The following is a 23,655-nucleotide window of genomic DNA, read 5'->3' as shown; positions in this document are numbered from 1 at the left end:
TCAATAGTGAAAGATTATAAACAACTTGCTAGACAATAAAGTTAAGAAGCTAGGAGCACAAGTAGTGTTCTCATCAGTACTCCCAATGAAAGATCAACACTTATTGAGGGAAAAAGAATTCTAGAAATAAACCATTGGCTAAAGCAGGGCTTTTCAACCAGTGGTACGTGTACCACCTGTGGTACATTGGCATCTGGCAGGTGGTACGCGACCATCCTAGAAAAGTGGTAGCGGGGGAGGGAAATGAGCTGAACTGGTGGCAGCACCACAGAAGCCTGAGCGAGAGATGGCTGGAGCTGCAGGGCTGTCAGGGCTCAGCGAAAGCGCCAGGATCAGCGCTTCTTCAGGGCTGTCAGGGCTCAGTGAAAGTGCCAGGATCAGTGCCAGGCTCCAGCTGGAGCTCAGCACTGATCCTGGTGCTTCTGCTGAGCCCAGAAGAAGCACCGATCAGCTGGAATGTTGCAGCATCTCCAGGGTCTTGTGATTTACATTCAGATGCTTGGCAACTGATTCATATTTATGACAGTCACAGTGTCCCAGGGTCATGTGAAATGACCAAAACCTGCTGCAACCACCCAGCACATGGAGGGGGAAATAAAAACCAAATACCTCCTACCCCAACCCCACTGCCAATCCTCAACAGAAATGTTCACAACAATGAAAACCTCAGACAGGAGGAAGAGCGCCATTGGGCGGGCAGGCAGGTGTCTTGCTCGGCTGTGGCTTGGGGGGCACTTTTTTCAGTGCCATTGTAACTTCAAATAGTTACTAAGCGAACTGTTGTAAGTCGAGGACTACCTGTACTTCATCACTTTTTTCCTTTTTATTTTTTTTGGTCATCAAATTTTTGACACCTTGCTAGGTGACTGGTGGTACTCAGATGTTGCCATATCCTAAAAATGGTACAATGGGTGAAAAGGTTGAAAAGCCCTGGGCTAAAGGGTTGGTGTCACCAAGAAAACTTTGGTTTCCTGGATCATGGACTGCATTTCCTACGTGAAGGACTCTTGGCAAGGGATGGGCTGCATCTCATGAAAACAGGATAAAATGTACTCGGGAAAAGACTGGCCCAAATCATCAGGAGGGCTTTAAACTAAAATTGAGGGTGAAGGGTGACCAATCTTTAGAATCTCTAGAACCCCAAACCAATCATAAATCCCAAGAAAGCAAATCAAACAATGAGGTAGGCAATGATGAGAAAAAAGAAAAACTCAAACAACAATCAGGAGATGCAGAGAAACATACCCATAGACAGGCATAAATGCCTTAAATGCTTATATACAAATGCTCAAGCTTGAGAAACAAACAGGGCAAACTAGAAGCAATAGTACATGAGGGTGAGTATGATATAGTTGGCATTACAGCGGTGGGGGAGTTGCACTATATGTAAGAAAACACTACATATCTACAGAAATGCACATGATCAAAGATAAAATCTCTCCAGAATGTATATGGGTCAATATATTGTATATATAAAAAAGTGACATTGCCATAGGTGTATATTACAGGCCACTCAATCAATCAGAAGAAATAGATGAATTCTTTGCCAACCAGTTAACAAATGTATGTAGAAAGCATACCACAGTAGTAATGGGAGACTTCAACTATCCAGATATCAACTGGGAGACAAATTCTGCAGTGAGTGGGAGATCAGATTCCTAACCAACCTAGCCTACAACTTTATCATCCAAAAGGTGGAGGAAGGAACTAGATGTAAGGCTATACTGGACTTAATTCTTACTAATAGAGAAGAAGTGATAGAGGGAGTTGAAGTTGTTGGAACCTTGAGTTGAAGTGACTACGTCATACTGGAATTTAATATAATGCAAATACTAGCAATAGTAAACAATCTAACCAGTGTCTTAAACTTCAAAAAAGCCAATTTTAACAAACTGAGAGAACCTAGGAAGGATTCCATGGATGAAAATCCTAAAGGGGAAAACAACCCAAGAAGCATGGGGAACTCTGAAAAATGTGATCATAAAAGCCCAGACCAGCACAATACCACTGAAAAAGAAAATCAAGAAATTCATGAAGAAACCAGTATGGCTGCACAAAGATCTCTCTGACAAACTGAAAGACAAAAAGGACAAATACAAAAAATGGAAAGAGGGGCACATATCTAAGGCCAATTATCAGCAGACAGCCAGAACATGCGAAGATGAAGTCAGGAAAGCAAAGGCTCAGAACAAACAAAGACTTGCAACAGATATCAAGGACAATAAAAAAGTTTCTTCCAACATATTAACAACAAGAAACAAGTTAAGGAAACTGTAGATCCACTAAAGAGAGAGGATGGAAAGGAAATAACAGGCAACATGGAGAAAGCAGAGCTGCTTAACTCATTCTTTGCATCAATCTTCACACAAAAAGAAACTACAGTCCAACATACCAAAAAACCCACAGCAAAAGACAAACTAGAAACAAAAATTAGAATAAGCAGGAAAATGGTAAGAGAACCCTGGTGTATATCAATCACTGGAACCTGACAGACTGCATCCCAGAGTTCTGAATGAGCTGGTAGATGTTATCTCACTGCACCATATCTTTCAAAAATCCTGGAGCACCAGGGCAATACCTGAGGATTGGAAAAGGGCTGATGTGGTTCCCATCTTTAAGAAAGGGGGAAAAATGGGTACAGGAAACTACAGACCCATCAGTTTAACATCAATACCTGGGAAGATCCTAGAAAAGATAATAAAAAACAGATCTGTGAACAACTAGAAGCAAACAAAGTTATATCTTGTAGCCAGCACAGGTTTGTTCAAAACAGATCATGCCAAACCAATCTTATTTCATTCTTTGATAAAGTGACTAAAATAGTAGATCAGCGAAATGCTGTGGACGTAGTATATTTAGATTTCAGTAAGGCATTCGACAAAGTAGACCACAACATACTCCTTGGTAAGCTAGAAAAAGGTAGAATATACAACATCACCACCAGATGGATCTGTAGCTGGCTGGCAAACCATACTGAATGAGTAGTCCTCAATGGCATTACATCCACATGGAGAGAAGTAAGCAGTGGGGTACCACAAGGTTCTGTCTTAGGCCCAGTATTCTTCAATATCTTCATAAATGACTTAGATGAGGGAACTGAAAGGGAACTCATCAAATTTGCAGATGACACTAATCTGGCAGGAATAGCAAACACCTCAGAAGACAAACTCAGGATCCAAACAGATCTTGACAAACTTGAACAATGGGCCCTATCCAACAAAATGAGTTTCAGTGTGGAGAAAAGCAAAGTTTTACATTTAGACAGGAAAAATCAAAGGTACAAGTACAGATTAGGTGAAACCTGGCTTAAAAACAGTAACTGTGAGAGGGACCTTGGAGTTCTAGTGGACAATCACTTGACTATGAGTCAGTAGTGTGCAGTAGCAGCCAGAAAAGTTAATACAATCCTTGGTTGTAGAAACAGAGACATAGAATCAAAATCATGTAAAATATTAATACCACTTTATAAAACCCTAGTAAGACCATACCTGGAATACTGTAGTTTGGTCACCATATTACAAAAAAGATATTGAGAATTTGGAAAAAATTCGAGAAGAGCTACTAAGATGATCAAAGTCCTGAAGACTAAAACACATGAAGAATGGACTTCTGATTTGCTGCATGGCCACCATGGATGCTGGAAGACAAGCTCCATCTTCCCCATCCAGTTTTGCATCGCTGGGAAAGTCGCCCTGTAGAGGCAACCCGCAACAAGGGGCCCTTGCTGGATCGTGGGAGAGTGGTAGCTCTCCCACTAGAGCCAGCGAAATCCTCCAAAGTGGTGGGCGAAAGACCAGCCATAGAAATATGGCTCATCACTAGGCTGCAGACAGCCGAAGTCACACCTACCATCAGGCAACTTTAAAGCAGCGTGGAAGAGACTGGGGAGATCTACCTATCTTAAATCCTAACTATTTTCTGTACCTGCATAAGGTGCTAAAGTATTTTTTCCCCTGTGGAGAGGGAAGGGAGATCTTAGTCCTCCCTCTAGAAACAGCAGTGACCGATTACCCAGGGGAGTTTAAAACATTGAAAAAATAATGGATCCTATGGAAGAAGATCAGGAACAAATTCTTGTTATGTTGAAAGCAATTCTTCAAAATCCCCTTACAGCTGGTGAAGAAATAAGAAGGTACAGAAAAAAACAAGAAGGCAGCCCGGATATGGAAACTCAAACTATGACTATAATTAAAGAATCATCTATATAGAATACAACAGAAAAAGTGGAACAATTAAATACTATGACAGAAGATTTAACTACTCAACAAATACAGACCATGGAAAATCCAGAAAAAAAATTGATAACATTGAAAAAGGAAAAGACTTCTTATACAAATCAGAAGGAACCTGAGGATCAAAAAGAAAAACAGATGGAAGAGAAGACAAACAGTTCAGGACAATTACGTCAAGATGTAAAAATAAAGAGACAACCTGCTGGATCTGCTTAGTCCTCTCAAAAAAACGGCGACTGGATGGTTTCTGCAACGTCAAATAATAGACATAACAATAGAAGGAGATTTGCTTGATGACCCAGAAACATGGACATGGAAGATGATTTGGCAAAGAAAGAAAGCTAGAATAAGACTGAAAAAGAATGGGGTTTTGACCTACTTATGAGAATTAAAATAGAATATACTTAAATAGATAAGATGTGTATTTTGAATATAAGATATTGTTATGAATTGAGATAAAGAAAATTTTGGTCATGTAAAATTTAGAACTATAATTACTAACAGTTAAATCTGAATATTGATTTGTAAGTAAAGGTCAGGTAAAGATGATTAAGATATATATAAGCTAAAATCTTATTGATGAATGTAATAAATAGGTCTCTATGTAGCAGTAAGAAAAAGAAAAAAATTATTAGTTTAACTATTAGATAGTAGAAATAAAGAGGAAGAGAGAGGAAGTATTAAACATTGAAGTAAAAGAAATTTTGGTTATTAAATTTAAGATATTTGAAAATTATATATAGATAGGATGTGCATCCTATGTCAAGGCTGCTAACATCAAATGTTATTGCTTGACAAGAGATGAAGAAGTAGCTATTTCATATGTTAAACTTGTGTATTGCTTTAAGACTTGTGTATTGCTTTAGTTTAAAGTTGGGAGGAGGGATGAGTAGGAATGCACCTTCAAGGCCATCTCTAACCAAATAAGATAAGGCCTCGGCAAATCTTCTAACGGAAGGGAAACTGATTATTTAAATTAATTGGAGAATATGATTAATGACAAAATTAGAAAGGTGGAGAATTGTGTTTTAATACATTGTGCAAGGGGCGGAGATTTCAGATTCCAGCTTCCTTCGAGCAAGCATTTGCCGGTGTATTAGGGTAATAAAGGACTTTTAAGGTAAACAATGCCTCAGAGTCACTTGAAAAGCCCATACGTCGGAAACTTGACATCAAGCTGGAATCTACCTACTTTTTAAATTAATTAGGGAGTTCCGACCTCCCGTCACTGGCTCTAAGTTTGGGAGGCAGTCTGGCAAAGAGTTGGAGAAGATCCCACAATGGAGGAAAAAAAATTGTCTGAAGCCAGCTCCCTGGCACCAGCATTAAGGTAAACAATGCCTCAGAGTCACTTGAAAAGCCCATACGTTGGAAACTTGACGTCAAGCTGGAATCAACACTACTTTTCAAACTAATTAGGGAGTCCCGACTGTCGGGCCCGGCACGCCCGACATTCAGGGAGGCCGCGGAGCGACCCACCGGGCCCCGAGACCAGCCGCCGGTGCCCGCCGCCTCCCAGAGAACCGGGAAAACGCGCAGCCGCCGTAGCAACCCAGCAGCCGCCCACCCGACGCCTGGGGAAGCCGCGGAATCCCTTACCGGCCCCCGGGACTAGCCACCGATGCCCGTCGCCTCCTGGAGAGCCGGGAAAGCGCGCAGCCGCCGTAGCAACCCAGCAGCCGCCCGCCCGACGCCTGGGGAAGCCGCGAAAGAGCGCAACCGCCGACGAGCTCTGCAACCACCCGCCCATCAGCTGGAGGGGCCGCGGAGTGACTCGCCGGACCTCAGGAACAGCCGCCGGCGCCCACAGCAAGCCGGGGAAGAGAGCAGCCGCCGACGCGGCCAAGCAGCCTCCGGGGCCGTCCGTAAGGCCGGGGTGCGGCCGTACGGTGGCGCAGCCGGCGGATGCCCAGCACCCGAGCAGCAGCTTGAGAAGGTGTGCCAGGGTGGACCTGGGGGCAGCAGGACCGACCGGCGGAACGGGAAGGGACTCAGAACAAGCACTGGCACTGCAATCCCCTGGGAACCCGATCTCCTCGCCTGCCAGGGGACTGCATGACAGGCACCAGCGGCGGATGGTCCGAGCGGCACAACTCACGGCGGTCTGGGGACCTGAGGGGGGAGGCGAGGGTGTATCAGGCTCTGGGGAAAGGGAGGGCAGCTTGAGCTGGGGGGTGGCTTGCCGGCTGCAATGGTGGTGGGATGGGGACAGGGAAGAAGTTCACAAGGCAATTATCCCCGGTCCACAAACTGCGGCCCAACTCACACCTCGCAGGACCCCTAATCTTGATGACCCAGGGGTAAAGAAAATAAAGCGAGAACTCCTCACTGATCAATGGTTTAAAGACAATCAGACATCCCTAACATGTAGGGATGGTCTGGCTTACAAGGGGAGAAAATTGTACTTGCCTGAAGCTCTTCCTCTTAATGCCCTCAAACACAGCCATGATGTCAAACAGGCTGGACATTTTGGATATCTAAAAACTCTACATCTCACTCACTGGCAATTTTGGTGGCCGGGACTAAAACGAGACGTAGAAAACTATGTCAAGAGCTGTACTGTATATGCCACCATGAAAAGAATCCCAGGAAAGACACCTGGGTTACTGCAACTGGTGGCCGAACCTTCTCAACCATGGGAAGAAATAGCTATGGACTTTATAGTAGACCTACCCGACAGTAGAGGAAATACTGTCATTTGGATTGTGATAGACCTATTTTCAAAATAGGCTTGCTTTATCGCCTGCAAAGGACTTCCATTGGCTCAACGCCTGACTAAGTTGTTCCTAAAACATATCTATCAACTACATGGTGCCCCTAAGCGAATAATTTCAGACAGAGGGGTGCAGTTCACAGCGAAATTTTGGAGAAACTTTCTTAAATTAATTGGATCATCTCAAGGCCTATCAACTGCTTTTCACCCGGCTAATAACAGAGCCACAGAATCTGCCCACAAAATGGTGGAACGATACCTTAGATGCTATGTCTCTTACCAACAAACAAACTGGACCAACCTCCTCCCTTTTGCAGAGGTGGCTTACAATAATTCAGTACACAGCAGCACTGTGTAGCCACAGGGAAATAATTCAACCCCATACCAGAATACCCTCAGTTACCCTCCGCTTCCCAGACTCTTGATCATTGGGTGAGGGATTGGGAAGAAGTTTGGAAAAATAATAGGTGGCCTTAAAAAAGACTTTTGAGACCTACAAAAATCAAGCTGACAAAAAGAGAGCTCCCCAAAGAACATTCCAAGTTGGGGAAAAGGTCTATTTGTCAACCAAATACTTACGCCTTAAACTACCCAATAAGAAATTGGGACCAAAATTCTTGAGGCCTTTCCACATTGTGAAAATCATCAACCCAGTCACAGTAAAATTGAAACTACACAGACTTTGGGGGAAAATTCACCCGGTGTTCCATTGTAGCTTGCTGAAACCTTTTCGAACCTCCACTTTAAGATCTCCCCCTAAGAAAGCGCCTGGACCCCTCATGGTAGCAGGTCAGACCCATTATGAAGTGAAACATATTCTTGATTCTAGAATCTTTAAGGGAAAATTGCAATACCTAGTACAATGGAAGGGATACCCATTGTCTGAAGCCATTTGGGTAAAATCTACTGATGTGAAAGCTGACAGACTTATCAAAAGGTTTTATGAGAAACACCCCAAAAAACCAAAAACCAGTTCTTAACTTGTGTTTTGTTTACATTACAGGATCTGTCCTTTTTCTAAGGGGGGCCGGATGTCAAGGCTGCTAACATCGAATGTTATTGCTTGACAAGAGATGAAGAAGTAGCTATTTCATATGTTAAACTTTTGTATTGCTTTAAGACTTGTGTATTGCTTTAGTTTAAAGTTGGGAGGAGGGATGAGTAGGAATGCACCTTCAAGGCCATCTCTCTAACCAAAGAAGATAAGACCTCGGTGGGTCTTCTAATGGAAGGGAAACTGATTCTTTAAATTAATTGGAGAATATGATTAATGACAAAATTAGAAAGGTGGAGAATTGTGTTTTAATATATTGTGCAAGGGGCGGAGATTTCAGATTCCAGCTTCCTTCGAGCAAGCATTTACCGGTGTATTAGGGTAATAAAGGACTTTTAAGGTAAACAATGCCTCGGAGTCACTTGAAAAGCCCATACGTCGGAAACTTGACATCCTAAACATTAGACCTTGTGAGGAATTGTAATAAAGGAATTGGGGTCATGCAAAATTTGGAAATGATAAATATTAAATGTTAAATTTAAATATTAATGAGAAATTAAAATTGAGAAAAATTTATTAGGTCACTGATTGTCTAAAAGATTGAATGTTAAAACAATTAAGATATATATAAACTAAAAACTATTGATAAATGTCAGAAAGTTATTTTTTATTTGATTGATAGAAGAATTGTATTAATTTAAATATGAGACAGTATATATTAAGGGGGGAAGAGAGGGGATACTTACTGTAATAGTTTGAGATTTGTACTAATGATATTGGCATGTAATTGAATTATTGTAACTCAGCCACCACATTGCTTTTCAAATATTAGATGTAATATTAGAAAAATCAATAAAAGTCATGTACTAAGATGTTGCAAAGTGCTCCAGAAGATCCCCAGAGCCATTAAAACCTCTTTCATATCAAAGATGAAATAGTTCTTGAAAATACTGACTCAATTTTGGAATATTGTTTGGAGCACAGCCTTTTGCAGCTTTGTGTGAGGAAAGGGAAGTCATTTAAAACTACACTGTTTGTTGACAAAGAAGCCAGTAGCCTTAAGCCAGTCTCCCAGATCTGGTTCTTAAACATGGGCTAATCTTCAACCATCACAATTCCAGCAGGGAGAACTGATTAAGGTTTTCTTTGTTGTTTCACTAAATTCACTGATTTCACTAAATTCTGTATAGTTTTATCCAGTTCTTGAAAAAAGCTGTCTTCGAACTTTAAACTCCAAAATAATTATTTCCAATGAAAGGGATAATAAATACACCTGCTAAAAAACTGTACCTCTGTTGTCTGGGCTCGGAGAGCATTTTCAGCATCAATTCTGTAGTTTATAGGTCCTTCTCGTTCCGGCAGCTTAATAACAATATCTAAATTTAAGTCCTTATGAGTAGGCATCTCAATCTCATATTCAGCAAGAGCCTGAAAGCCCACGACTGTTGCCTGAAATGGGAGAAGGGAAAAATAAGATTGTTTGTCTTGGAGTATCTCACAAAGGAACTGAAAATTCACTGATGTATTGTACCAGAGAAATAAATGTTTAACATATAGAACAGAACATGGTTTGGGGGCTTGCTACAATAAATGCCCAAACTATCTTTCTAATTTTTACAGTTGTCTGTTAGATCATCTTATCATAAATGAGAAGATGGGCTGCAAATTGAATGAGTAAATATACAGAGTTGACTTATGTACAGATAGATACATCTTAAAGAATCTTTTATCTGTAGAACTAAAAGATCTAGGACAATGGGAAGTCTATAGATGACATTTCCCTTAGTTCCCTTAATTTCAGCATGGATGTAGGTAGGACATAAACCCTAGATAATCTTTGGGTAAAATTTTCTTTCAAAAGCTATTCTTTGTCCTGCACATTAAAAGATTCATGTGCTTGTCTGCTAACCAAGTAGAGATAAACAATTCTCTGTCTACCATGTTTTATACTGATCTTTTCTCAGCGCAAAGCATTTTCTCCTATGGATATTTTGTGCCAAAAAAAACACCTTACAGATGACTGAAGTTGAAACCTGTAGTTTCTTTCAGTCTATCAGAATTAGTCAAATCCTATAGCAGCTATTCAACGCATTGTTCTAACAGCTGAGTTGTCAAGGTTGACTTGCAAGGAGCTTCTTTCCACTCACAACTTGACAAAGAAGCTATGGGAGGGGGAAGGGGTATGATTAGAAGGTGTGGGGAGCTGAGAGGGGAAAAAGGAATTTACGTGAGTCGTTTTCAGCCTGAGAAAATCTCACAACTCCAAGGTCAGACGCAGAGGACTTTCAAAAGATGCAGACTATTTTCACAAAATAAAATGCTTAACCTGGATTGGTGGATAGTGGACACTGGGTGTCCCAAGGAAGGAAAAGGAGCGTTTACTATGCTGCACTTCACACCAAAACCTTAGAACTGCTTTGCTTTTTCTGTACCTATATGGATCTCTCAGTAAAGTTATACGCTTGGTAAAATGAAAAATGTCCCAGGAGTTTCTTTTGCTGTACATGCCAACGAGACGGTGGAAAGAGTACAGTCAGAAAAGCACTCCTTCTTTTTTTGGTGGTGGTGGTGTGGAGGACTTTCTCTGTAAAGCTTCCATTCACCGTTTCTTGTCTTTTCCTTAGGCACTACGGAGAATAAATCCACATCCTCTTCCTCATGACAGCACTTCAAATATTAGAAGATTGCTATCATGTCTTGACTTTGCCTTCTCTTCTTTAGGCAAAACATATAACAATTCAGACCATTGCTTTGTTTTAAACAGCCTGAAGTAGAATAGAGTTCAGAAGATTATAATCTGTTTATTCTGAAAATACACATAATCTGACAATAAAGCAAAGGCTCACTTGGGTTTGTCCATATGTTCCCCCATAATATTTCTGATCTGTCAGCCATCTGACTATAGGACCAGTCTGATCAAATTTCTTCATTTTCAGCAGGGCCAACAAGGCATAAGAAGTGCCTTCAATGTTGTGGGTGCGAGCATTATATTCTTCCCAGCGATTCCTTCCTAAAAAAACAGCACAGAAACAGAATTTAGCCAAACAGATAAAAATATTGAAGGTGACTTTTGGTTGGAGTGAAAAGATTGGGAAATTTAACAATTGATTAAGTTGCCTATTTTTCACGAAAGCAGATGCTAGGTATGAGTTGTTGGGTGAGGTTACTCAATGACATGGAGTTGCTGATGATACCCAGTTATGGTCAGCTCTACTAGGTAGGAGAGTCAACTTGACAGAAAGGCAAAGATTAGTTATACCTCTCTCTCTCTCTCTCTCCCCTGCATCTATATAATCAGCCTGTCTTCCTCTCCTTTCTTTCACTTCAATTCTTTAAATCCTCCATCCATTTACCTAGGGCAGTGATGGTGAACCTTTTAGAGACCGAGTGCCCAAACTGCAACCCAAAAGCCACTTATGTATCGTCAGGTGCTCGGTGGGCGTGACCCATTGGGTGGGTGTGGCCACCTCAATGTTGCTCATGGGGAGGGATGCCTGTGATGGCCAGGCAGGGTTGGGGGGAGATCCAGGGGGTCTCTGGAGTGTGGGACGGTGGGCAGGAGGCTCATCCTGTGAGGCAAAGTAAGGCAGGGGGGCAGGGCAGGGGTGCCATTGCTGCAGGGCAAGGACAGGTGAGGCAAGGGCCAGGACGGCTGCTGCCTGACACCATTGCCCCCCCTGCACACAGTGCGTGCACGGGGGCCAACTGTGCCCATCAGCAGCCACAGCCTGCCGGCCCCTCGGTGTGATGTGGCTGTTTGCCGCCTCGCATGTCACACCTAATGCAGCTGCCATGAGACTGCGGAACAAGCCGAGCGGAGGTAAGGAACCACTCTGCAGCCCTAGATCCAGGCGGCAGAAGCATTTTCTAGGCCTCTGGAGCCCAGATCGGGCTGCTGGTGTGCTGTAAAATCACCCTGAAGCCATGGCTGCAAGCTTCAAGGCTTGGAAAAGGCTTCTGCCTCCCAGATCTAGAGCTGCAGAGAGATTTTGTGACACCCCTCCATGGCCAATCTGGGTGGCAGAGCCTTTTCCAAGCCTCCAGAGCTTGGATCAGGCCACTGAGGTGCCACAAAATTGCCCCATGGCCATGGATGCGAGCTTCGGAAGCCTAGATCCAGGTGGCAGTTGGGGCCTTTTTAAGGCAGTGGCAGTGGCAGCGTGATCCGCGTGGTGGATGGGTGGGAACGGCGGCAGCGGCAATGCGGTCTGTGCAGTGGGTGGGGGGAATGGCAGCGGCAGCATGATGTGCACAGCGGGTTGGGAGGTGGAAGCACGATCCACATGGTGGTGGGAATAGTGGCAGCAGTGCAATCTGTGTGGCGGGTGGGGGGGAAAGGCAGCGGCAGCATGATCCACACGGTGGGTGGGGGAGAAAGGCAGCGGCGGCAGGGCAATCTGCACTGTGGGTGGGGGATTCGCCCAGCTCTTGCAGCTGCTCCCTGACTCTCAGTGCAGAAAGAAAGAAAGCAAGAGTGCAGGCGCACGTGGAGAGGCAGTGGGAACAAGCTGGGCCTGCTTCCCTCCGGGGTGATGGCACATATGCCCACAGGGATGGCTCTGTGTGCCACAGGGATGGCTACACATACCATAGGTTCGCCACCATGGACCTTGGGGGTCAAACTATTTTTCTTAGAGCCCCTCAATTGTATTTGCCTTTACTCTTTCCCCTTTCCCCTTTCCTGTTTTAGCCTATGTATTTTCGGGCCTTGCCATACTACTGGGGGAGGGTGCCTGCAGGGGAATTATTATTTGCTTTGTTCTACTCTGGGAGAGATGCACTCCCTCTAGGCAAGAGGAATGTGACCTGAAAACATCTGCCTTATCTCCAGACAATGGAGCCTGGGACCATTGGGAAACAAAACTGTTAGAGTTCTTGAGAAGCCCACTAAATCTCCAGCTTCTCATAACACAGTGGATTGGCTGGATTTCAACTGGATGTTTGTACCTCAGGGGGAGGAGTTATGAATTGCCTTTTTGATTTAATCCTTTACGCACTAAATCTCAGACCTTGCTTTGCTCTCTTGCCATTACTAATGCTCAAAAAAGTTCCTTTTGAGACAATGCCTGTTTCAAGAGTTATGCTTTCTTGGGAGATCTAGTTGAGGCAGGTCCTTACATAAAGCAAGGTCTGAAGTAGTGCCCAACCCAGAGAGGCATCTGCCCTACTGGGCATGCTTCTGCATGGCAGAAAAATGGGAGACATCAGAACCAAAGACTGCAGTGAAGCAGCCATTCAGATTTATCCTGAAGAAGGCACCTCTTCCTGGGTCGAGGAAGCTGCTCCCCTAGAACAGGGCTTTTCAACCTTTTCACCCATTGTACCACTTTTAGGATAAGGCAATATCCGAGTACCACCAGTCACCTAGCAAAGCGTCAAAAACTTGACCAAAAAAAGGAAAAAAATTATAAAGTACAGGTAGTCCTCGACTTACAACAATTCGCCTAGTGACTGTTCAAAGTTACAACGGCACTGAAAAAAGTGACATGACTATTTTTCACACTTGTGACTGTTGCGGCATCCCCAGGGTCATGTGATTTACATTCGGATGCTTGGCAACTGATTCATACTTATGATGGTCACAGTGTCCCAAGGTCATGTGATCACCTTTTGCAACTTTTTGACAAGCGAAGTCAATGGCCGGGGGGGGGGGGCATGACCAGCTCATCACTCAGGTTGCGGGATGCCTGTGGGGGGTGCAGGCGGGGATGTGGGGGGGGGGGTTACATGGCTCTCTGGTGGAGGGAGGTGGAACTGGTGTGGGCGCCTTCCTTCCCTCCCTCTCTCCCTCCCATTGTCCCTTTCTTCCTCCCCTCCCTCCCATTGTCCCTTCCTTCCGTCTTTCCTTCCTTTCTTCCTTCCTCCCCTCCCTCTTTGTCCCTTCCTTCCCTCCCTCCCTTCCATTGTCCCTTCCTTCCTTCCCTCCCTCCCTCTTTGTCCCTTCCTTCCTTCCTTCCTTCCTTCCTTCCTTCCACAGGCAGGTTCAGCATGTTGCCAGTTCACCTCACCTGGCCACTCCGCAGGTTGAGGAGAATCCACCATTGCCTGCCAAAACCAGGCTGGGCAGCATAGCGCAGGTAACATGGACTCTCATGCGCTTGCAGCGTCCCCTCCCCCAGAGTCCACAGGTGTGTGAAAAGGGCTGTAGCTGCGTGCACAGATCCTGGGCTCCTGCCCAGCTCACTTGCTTGTACTTCGCCGGAAAACATGCTGTTTGCTAATTTAGCAGAAGCGCCAGGATCAGCGCCAGGCTACAGTTGATCCGTGCTTCTGGGCAGCTCCGCAGAAGTGCAAGTAAGCTGTAGCTGCTCTCCTGGGCTCCTGCCCAGCTCACTCACTTACTAACTCAACCTTCACCTGAAACACATCCTTGCTAAACACGCCACTTGCTAACTCAACCTTTGTCTGAAAACAAGTACTTGATAAACATGCCTCTCGCTTGCTTGCCCTTCCCCCAAAAACACACCGCTCGCTCACTCACCCTTCCTCCGAAAACAGGCCGCTCGCTCGCTATTCCTCCAAAAACAGGACGCTCGCTCTGTCTCTCCTCACTGCTTTGGTAAGAAAAGTGTCTTCTCTTCTCGGTCTGCCCCTTTTATACCTTCTCTTCTTTCCTCCCTCCTCCTCCTTTTCTCTTCTGGGTGCACCGGAAGCTCTAATTATCATGTCACTGCCATGTGCGCAGATCCTGGGGATTCTGCCAAGCTTTGCAGCTCCAGCTGATCTCATCCAGGTCTGTGTGGCTCCACTTTAATTGGTTCCCTCCCCCACTACAATTAGCTAGGGCTCGCGTACGACCAGCCAGGTACTAAATACCACTGGTGATATGTGCACCATGGTTTGAAAAGCCCTGCTTTAGAAGAAGCCTTCAGACCAAGATGGTTGTTCAGGGTTGGGAGAAAATACGATTGGGAGGAAAGGTCCCAGAAAGTGACCCTCACCTGAGGAGGGGAAAAAAAAGAACTCACAAGAAAAAGACAGGACTGCCATTCAATGGGGAAGATCTAGACCTGTAAACAAACCTGATGGAGGTGATCCTGAAGCAAGCCATGCATTACATGGTGGAGGCATTCAAGGATCTAAAAGCCAAGTCCTTGAGCTACCCAGAGAAGGGGGAAGAATTAACTGAGGAGACCAGGAGCGGAGAGGGAGAAGTAGCTATAGCGGAGATGGCAGCAGGGGCTGTGGAGCCCACAGAGACTGTGGAGACAGCTCCAGCGGTGCAATACCAAGCAACGCCCCGAAGACCTCGAATCCCACAACTGTCCAGAGAGAGGACTCCCCCCAAAGAACTGAAGCTGGTTCTGTTGGGAGTCAAATTCGATGGGGATCCCCTGCAGCTAGGCTTCTTTTTTGGCTCATGTCCTCACCTACATGCAAGTGTATGGGAAGTCTCTGCCCAACGATGCCAAAATCCAGGTCATCACCCTAGCTCTGGAAGGAACTGCTGCCCGGTGGATGGTCATCCTGTACAACTGCAATGCTCCTAAACTTCGGAACTTTAACCATTTCATGACCGCACTAAGACACTATTTTGAAGATCACCTGGCAGACTGAAAAGCCAAGAATCAGATCAAAACCATAAAGCTGAATACAGAGAGGAGTTTTGAGATTTGACTTGTTGCCTGAACTGGCCCAAAGACATCCTGATAAGCTATTTCCAGGACGGGCTGAATGATGACTTGTACAAGACCTGTGTGGCACATGGGGCACCTGCTCATCTCTACAAATGGTGTCTCCTGGCTGAGGAACTGGAAAATGACCAGAAGTGTAACCTGCACTGTCCGGTGAAACCGGGGAGATGAAGCCAGCCTGAGAGAAAGGGAGAATCCGGCAGAGCCTCCACCACCCAACCACATTCCACCACCTGCTTCAAGTGTAGCAAGGAAGGGCATGACACTGCAGAGTGCCGTAGCAAAACCCCAGGGGGAAGTCAAGCAGCAAATCCACCCAGCACTCAAAAGATACTGCCCTGAAGTCCTTGGAGGTCATGAAGCTCCCCTGAGCTCCAAAGGCAGGGATAGAGCTCCGACCCCACTGGACGATGAGTTGGGAACATCAGAGAGCAATTATGATAATCCATTGGTAAGTGAGCCGATTGACCCCATAACCATGCCCATAGAACTGACAGTCCTGGGCATGGGCAGGGAAATGGCCCTAACCGCTCTGCTGAACTGGGCTGCATGCAGTGCTTAATAAGCCCCAATTTCGTTGGGAAGTTGGGGCTTCCCCTAAGGAAACTTAAGGACCCCATTGCTTTTTGTCAGCTTGATGGGTCCATAGCCAGTTTTGTAACTGAGCCCCTGGGACTAGCCATGGGAAGCCTTTAGCATTCATCATGCCTCCTGGCATGGAATGGCCTCTGGTACCAGAATTATCTTGGTTAAAAAAATGGAACCCCATAATAATTGATTGGAAAGAGGTCCAGCTAAAGTTCTCCAGGAGGAGATAAGATGGGTCCGAAGCAGGAATTTGCCTCCATGCTGAGTGAGCAAGAGTTCAGAGCATCCCAAAAGAGTACTGGGACCTAGCTGAGGTTTTCAGTGAGAAGAGGTTGGATAAGCTTCCTCCTCACTGACTCTGCTATTGATCATCCTTGGGGCTAAGTTGCCAAAACTGAAGCTGTATTCAATGACCCCTAGAGAATTAGATGAGCTCCACAGGTTCATCAACAAGAACTTAGCCCAGGGTTTCAGCCAGCCTGCCTGCCTTTCCTATTCAGGGAAAAGAAGGATGGGTCTCTTCAACTCTGCATGGGTTATATATATTTGAATGTGGTATCAGTTAAAATGTGTATCCCTTGCCTCTCATGAGGGATATGTTAGCCCACCTGATGAAAGGGAGAACTTTTTATAAGCTAGACCTGAGAGAAGTCTATTATTGTATCAGGATTAAGGAGATGAATGGAAGACTGCTTTCAATCATTCAAGGTTTTGGTAATGGTTTTCAAGGCCCTACATGGCATGGGTCCGGAGTACCTCGGGGATCACCTGCTGCCGGTGTCAACTTCCCTCCGTCCTGTGCGTTCCCACAGAGAGGGCCTCCTCAGGGTGCCACCGGTCAGAGAATGTCGGCTGGTGGCCCCCAGGGGGAGGGCCTTCTCTGTGGGCACCCCGGCTTTATGGAATCAGCTGCCGGTTGAGCTCCAGATGGCACCTGACCTTCGCTCCTTCCGACGCGGTCTGAAGACCTATCTATTTGAACAAGCCGGCCTGGCCTGATGGGGGATGTGTTGGGGTTTTTATTGTGGATTTTTATATTACTATCTATTGTTTTAGCTCGGGCTCCTATTTAATTCTTTTTTAATTTTTGTACTGTGTATTTTTATATGTGCCCTGTTCACCGCCCTGAGTCCTTCAGGAGAAGGGCGGTATACAAATATAATAAAATAAAATAAATAAAATAAATTGCCCTTTGGGATGCTTCCAGTTCAGGGTGCTGTCTTTTGGGCTACAGGGAGCCCCTGCTGTGTTCATGCAACTGATCAATAAAGTCCACCATGAGCACCTGTATAATGGGGTTTTAGCATATTTGGATGACATGCTGATTACACTGAGACTAAGGCAGAACGTGAGAAATTGGTCAGAGCAGTCTTGAAAAAGCTCCGAGCTACTAAACTGTATGCTAAGCTTTCAAAATATGAATTCTATAAGGACACAATTGACTATTTTGGCTATCGCATTTCTCATGAGGGGGTAGAGATAGACCGAGAGAAGGTGCGGGCTGTCATGGAATGGACTCCTCCCTGCACCAGAAAGCAACTGCATAGCTTTCTGGGGTTTGCCAACTTTTACAGGCAGAACCAATGCTGAAACACCCAGACCCAGAAAAGCTGTTTGTGATTCAGACAGATGCTAGCAATGTGGCAGTGGGGGCAGTGTTATTGCAGAAAAATCAGCAGGGCCACTTACAGCCCTGTGCTTACACATCCAAAAAGTTGTAGGAGACTGAACAATGGTGGGCTACTTGGGAAAAGGAAGCATATGCAGTGAAATGGGCCCTTTTGACATGGAGGCATTTCTTAGAAGGAAGCATAATTCCTTTCCAGGTTTGGACTGATGATAAAAATCAGGAAGCTTTGAAAACCCCCAGGAGATTGTCTCCTAAAAAAGTATGCATGTTGGTTCTGCTCTTCATTAAACCTTCATTCCTAAGCAGTCAGCCTCCATTTTATTTCCTGTCTCTTACTCCTGGCTTGGAGCTGGACCTGGTTTTTCTTTCAACACCTGGTTTCTTCTATCTAAAACAAACCCATGTATGTACCTGTTGATGCTGCCATGAGTACCCTGTCGTCATTCAGACGGCCTGCAGCAGCCAAAGCATAGGCGGTGAGGGCTGTAGTGTAAGGCCTTTGCAGTTTCTCATACTTTCTGAGTAAATAATCTGCAGCCTTGTTGATACTGTTGTCTAGACTCTGGAAGTGAGGGGAGAGAGAAGAGATCCATTAGGAATGTTTTAGGCATCTCTATGAAACATCATTTCCCTGAGGTATGATTGGCCCCCACCCTGTTGCTTTTCCCTAAAAACATGTTTTTTGCATTGGGCTTGGGGACCACATATGGAGATGGAGCTGATCAAGTGGTTGATTTGATGGTGTTACTGCCATGGGTAGGGGGTGATAGGAGCGGAAAACTTGTGGATTTTTTTATGTGGTAGATTTTTAAATCTTGTAAGCTGGCCAGAGTCAATTACTTGTGAATTGGACAGTCATATAAATTTGTCTAATAAATAATAAATAAACTTCCTTCTTGCAAGTTTTACATATTAAAAATGCAAATTTAGCCATCATATGTGTTATTTTAAGATTTTTATGCAAGAAGAGATGTTGAGGATAAATTCATTAAGAAAGTCTTAAAATTTTTATAAAAGCTGAAGAATTTCTATAAAAGCTGCAATATTGTATAATCCACTTGCAGAAAACATTTCTGCATAGATCTTTTAAAATATTCCTTTAAATTTGAGGAGCACTGGTGATAAAAATTACACTGCAGCAGTGAAAAGTCTCTTTGATATTTAAAGGTCATTAACTGATCTAAATACCTTGCTGGCTTGAAAGTATATGTGTAAATTCCTAATAGTATCCTTATTGAATTGATTATTTATCTTGGTTTCATTTGATTTAAAATTAATAAAGTATAAACTACAGCAATGCTGGTTAGACTACTTGGAGATCCTGAAGGCTCATAATATTGGGGCCAAGAAGTTGCAAAAATGGAATACTGTGATTAAAAAAAACCCTATCACAACATCCATACATACATTGATATATTCTTTGCAGATGGTTCTGGATTCCAACAACGCAACCAGAACGAAAGCTGTTAAAGATTCTTCTGGTTCAGCACCCTGAAGTCCTCCCTAGAAGAAAATGGTGCACGGGTGTGGGGGGAGGGGGAGAGACAATAAGACAAAGGTAATGCTAAGAAATAAATACTTCTCTGCAGTTATTCACAAGGGATACAAGAGAGGAGCAGCAAAAAGTTAAGGGTGTTTTTGTATCTCTTGGCTGCCATCTAGTGACTATCCACGTTTGCCCATTCAAGATGCAGTGTTGTTGAAGAGCTGAGATTTGAGGTAATCATTCAACTTTGTGTAACCATGTTGTAGCTATAAACTACCTAACAACATTACATGAGGAGAGAAAGCAAGAACAAGGGATAGCAAGCTCTAGGAAATGAATATTCAGTCAGAAAGTTAATAGAAGAAATGAGTCCTTCTAATGAAACTTTTAATTATTTACTATTTACACTATTTTAAAAAGACAAATAATGATTTGTAGATATCAGGATTCCAGCCTCTTGTAATAGAGGACTGGGGGGGCAGGCAAAGAGATCAAGGACCAGACTGAAGGGATGATCCCCACAGGAAAAGAATAGAATTGGAGCTACACAGAGCACTCATTTCAGGCCAACTATCCAGTCCATATCAATATGCTCAATATTGCCTGTGTACAGCATCCTGAAGTAGGGTATTATGAAGAACAATGTTGTCTCAACTACAGAGAGATTGTATTACAGAGGGAGGCATGAAGTTAAGTGCTTCGGAAAAATGTTGAGTGGACCATCTCCTACCAGGGAATGGAGGCTGTGTAGATTCGCCCCTAAATTTCTTCATCTGCTATTGTTTCTGTGTTGGTTTCTTCTCTACTATAGGTTTTCTTGTCTTTGAAGCAGATTTCATCTTCAAATTCCTCCACGAGAACTATTCTCTCATCAAGCCAAATCTTACCAAGGCTACCCTTGGTAAGGGTAGAGCCATGGTGGTGCAGGGGTTAGAATGCAGTACTGCAGGCTACTTCTGCTGTCTGTTCGAGCCTCACCCACTCAAGGTTGCCTCATCCTTCCAACCTTCTGAGGTTGGCAAAATAAGGACCCAGATTGTTGGGGGCAATAGGATGACTCTGTAAATCTTAGAGAGGGCTATAAAGCCCTGTAAAGCAGTATATAAGTCTATAAGTTCTCTTGCTCTTGATATCCTCATGCCCTATCTGAATTCTTCTACAGCTCTTGGCTAGCCAATGTCATTAGAATAGAAACTAGCAATGAACTATTTTGTACAGTACAAACTTTTCTCTAATACCTGGGCTTGGTTTTTTTCAGTTAAGAACTCAAAAATCCCTGGATTTATTGGAAAGAAAGCAAGGAAAGAAGGAAGGAAGGAAAGAAACCATACCTGCATTGTTCCAGAAAGTACAGGGGCTTTTTCTTTGAATACTCCATCTGGTTGTTGTCTGTTCAAAATCAGCCACCTCACACCTCCACAAATGATGTCATGGCTAATGACTGGTACAATTTTGGCAGCCAAGGCAAAGACTTTTACAACATATGCTGTTAGCCTGTAAAGAATGTAACACATTAACCAACCATTTCAATGACAATCTTAATACAAGTAGTTGCTCGCTTGATTTTTTAAGCCAAATATGACTAGGTTGCTGCTAGCTAGGAGGGAGAGGGGAAGAATGGCTTGTCACCACAATACCACATTATGGCACAAAAACAATAGAAGTAGTTCGTGCCTCTAGACCAATATTGTTGTTATGATGGGAAACAATCAAAATTAAAATCAGTCACCCTCATCTCTTCTTCAACCTAGGAAGGAACTAAAGCTCAACTAACCAAGCCAAAGCTGTACCAAGAGAAATAGTGCATCTGAGTCAGTTTATATTGTTGTTATAACATTGTTATATCACAACAGTACATATGAACTGCATCTTTTGAAGAAATGCAGGGTAAGAGTTAAAAGAATGAGAATTCCTTAATTTGGTTCTTGTGACTATCAAAGATGAACTCTTAGCATTTGCTCTATATTGGTTAATAATAGTCAGCGGAAGTGAGTACTTTCAGAGGGTAGCTCCCCACTGAAATGGCATAACTATCTATTCAGAGAGCAATTGGTTTCTGCTTTTAAAACCCTTTAGAGAAATATATTCTACCTTTTAAATATTTCAAAAAATATTTTGAAATATATTTTTGGGGGGTGGTGGTGGTGTGTGACTTCCCACAATGGGTAAGCCATTATCAGAAAAGAGTATTTTCTCTGAAAGTATTTTGACTGAAGCACCGCATGGGAAGGAGCTGCTAGAAAGAAGAGAATGGTAGGTAGATAGAAAGCAATTAACAAAGCAAAAAAACCCAAAATGCAAAGACAAAGAGTCAGATGCTCCAGCAGAAGTTGGAAAATGAAAATATATGAACATTTATAAAGAAAGTTAGAGGAAAGCCCTTCCATGATCTCAGAGTAATGGCTACAGTTGTGTCCATACCAAGAACTAGAATCACGTTTTGGAAATGCTGCATAGGAATGGTCGGCTTTCTTGTAGACCAACTGCTGGTTGTAACCTGAAAAGGGACAAGGTAGAAAGAGCTGTGAAATTAAGCTCCAGCCATACAAAAGCAAGTTCATGGATTACTGCCTTGTCGTGGCGAAAGGGCTTGCATAACTCAACGAAGCTATGAGCTATGCCATGCAGGGCCACCCAAGACGGTCAGGACATGGCACAGAGTTCTGACAAAACGTGATCCACTGGAGAAGGAAATGTCAACCCACTCCAGTATCTTTGCCATGAAAACCCCATGGACAATACCAAAAGGAAAAAAGATATGACGCTGGAAGATGAGCCCCTCAGGTCGGAAGGCGTCCAATATGCTACTGGGGAAGAGCAGAGGGCTAGTACTAGTAGCGCCAGAAAGAATGAAGCGACTGGGCCAAAGCCGAAAGGATGCTCAGCTGTGGATGTATCTGGTGGTGAAAGGAAAGTCCAATGCTGTAAAGATTTTTTCTCCATAGAAACCTGGAATGTAAGATCCATGAATCAAGGCAAGCTGGACGTGGTCAAACAAGAGATGACAAGACTGAACATCGACATCTTAGGAATCAGCGAACTAAAATGGACAGGAATGGGTGAATTTAATTCAGATGACCATCAGGTATACTACTGCGGGCAAGAATCCCTCAGACAAAATGGAGTAGCCTTCATAGTCAATAAAAGAGTAGGAAAAACAATACTGGGATACAATCCCCAAAATGACAGAATCCAAGGAAAACCATTCAATATCACAGTAGTCCAAGTCTATGCCCCAACCACTGGTGCTGAAGAGGATGAAATTGACTGGTTCTATGAAGCCCTACAGCACCTTATAGAACTAACTCCAAAAAATGATGTCCTTATCATTATGGGGGATTGGTATGCTAAAGTAGGAAGCCAAAAGATAACCAGAATAACAGGCAAGTTTGGCCTTGGAGTACAAAATGAAGCAGGGCACAGGCTGATAGAATTTTGTCAAGAGAATATGATGGTCATAGCAAACACTCTTTTCCAACAACCCAAGAGACGGCTCTACACATGGACATCACCAGACGGTCAACACAGAAATCAGATTGACTATATGCTCTGCAGCCAAAGATGGAGAAGCTCTATACAGTCAGTAAAAACAAGACCAGGAGCTGACTGTGGCTCAGACCATGAGCTTCTCATTGCAAAGTTTAGGCTTAAACTGAAGAAAGTAGGGAAAAGCACTAGGCCACTCAGGTATGAACTAAATCATATTCCTGGTGAATATACAGTAGAGGTGACAAATAGATTTAAGGAATTAGATCTGATAGAGTGCCTGAAGAACTATGGATGGAGGTTCACAACATTGTACAAGAAGTAGCAACTAAAACCACCCCAAAGAAAAAGAAATGCAAGAAAGCAAAATGGCTGTCTGAGGAAGGTTTGCAAATAACTGAGGACAGGAGGGATACGCCCAATTGAATGAAGAATTCCAGAGAATAGTTAGAAGAGATAAGAATGCCTTCTTAAATGAACAGTGCAAAGAAATAGAAGAAAACAATAGAATAAGGAGGACCCGAGATCTCTTCAAGAAAATTAGAGAGATGAAGGGAACTTTTCATGCAAAAATGGGCATGATAAAGGACCAAAATGGCAGGGACCTAACAGAGGCAGAAGAGATTAAGAAGAGGTGGCAAAATTACACAGAACTATACAAGAACAAGCTTAACGTCCCAGATAACCATGATCAGGTGGTCACTGACCTTGAGCCAGACATCCTAGAATGTGAAGTGAAATGGGCCTTAGGAATGCTGAGCAACAACAAAGCTAGTGGAGGTGACAGTATTCCAGCTGAGCTATTCAAAATCTTAAAAGACGATACAGTAAAAGTGCTACACTCAGTTTGCCAGCAAATTTTGAAAACTCAACAGTGGCCACAGGATCAGAA

At 43.8% G+C, this 23,655-nt stretch overlaps 1 protein-coding gene across 1 annotated transcript in view; it reads right to left on the bottom strand.

Annotated features, from left to right (window-relative positions):
- Nucleotides 1-23,655, bottom strand: part of LOC308661933 (venom factor-like) — a 123,938-nt gene that overhangs the window by 27,580 nt on the left and 72,703 nt on the right. Inside the window, exons 25-30 of the mRNA XM_081317204.1 lie at nt 21,699-21,774; nt 20,609-20,771; nt 19,199-19,294; nt 18,203-18,353; nt 10,786-10,949; nt 9,230-9,388 (exon numbers count right to left, since the gene is read on the bottom strand). Coding sequence (XP_081173330.1) covers nt 9,230-9,388; nt 10,786-10,949; nt 18,203-18,353; nt 19,199-19,294; nt 20,609-20,771; nt 21,699-21,774 — 809 coding nt within the window. The remainder of the gene's footprint in view (nt 1-9,229; nt 9,389-10,785; nt 10,950-18,202; nt 18,354-19,198; nt 19,295-20,608; nt 20,772-21,698; nt 21,775-23,655) is intronic.

This window comes from Vipera berus, assembly GCF_964194415.1.
Source record: "Vipera berus genome assembly, chromosome: 2".
Taxonomy (NCBI): domain Eukaryota; kingdom Metazoa; phylum Chordata; class Lepidosauria; order Squamata; family Viperidae; genus Vipera; species Vipera berus.
This window is presented reverse-complemented; position numbering and strand designations above follow the sequence as displayed.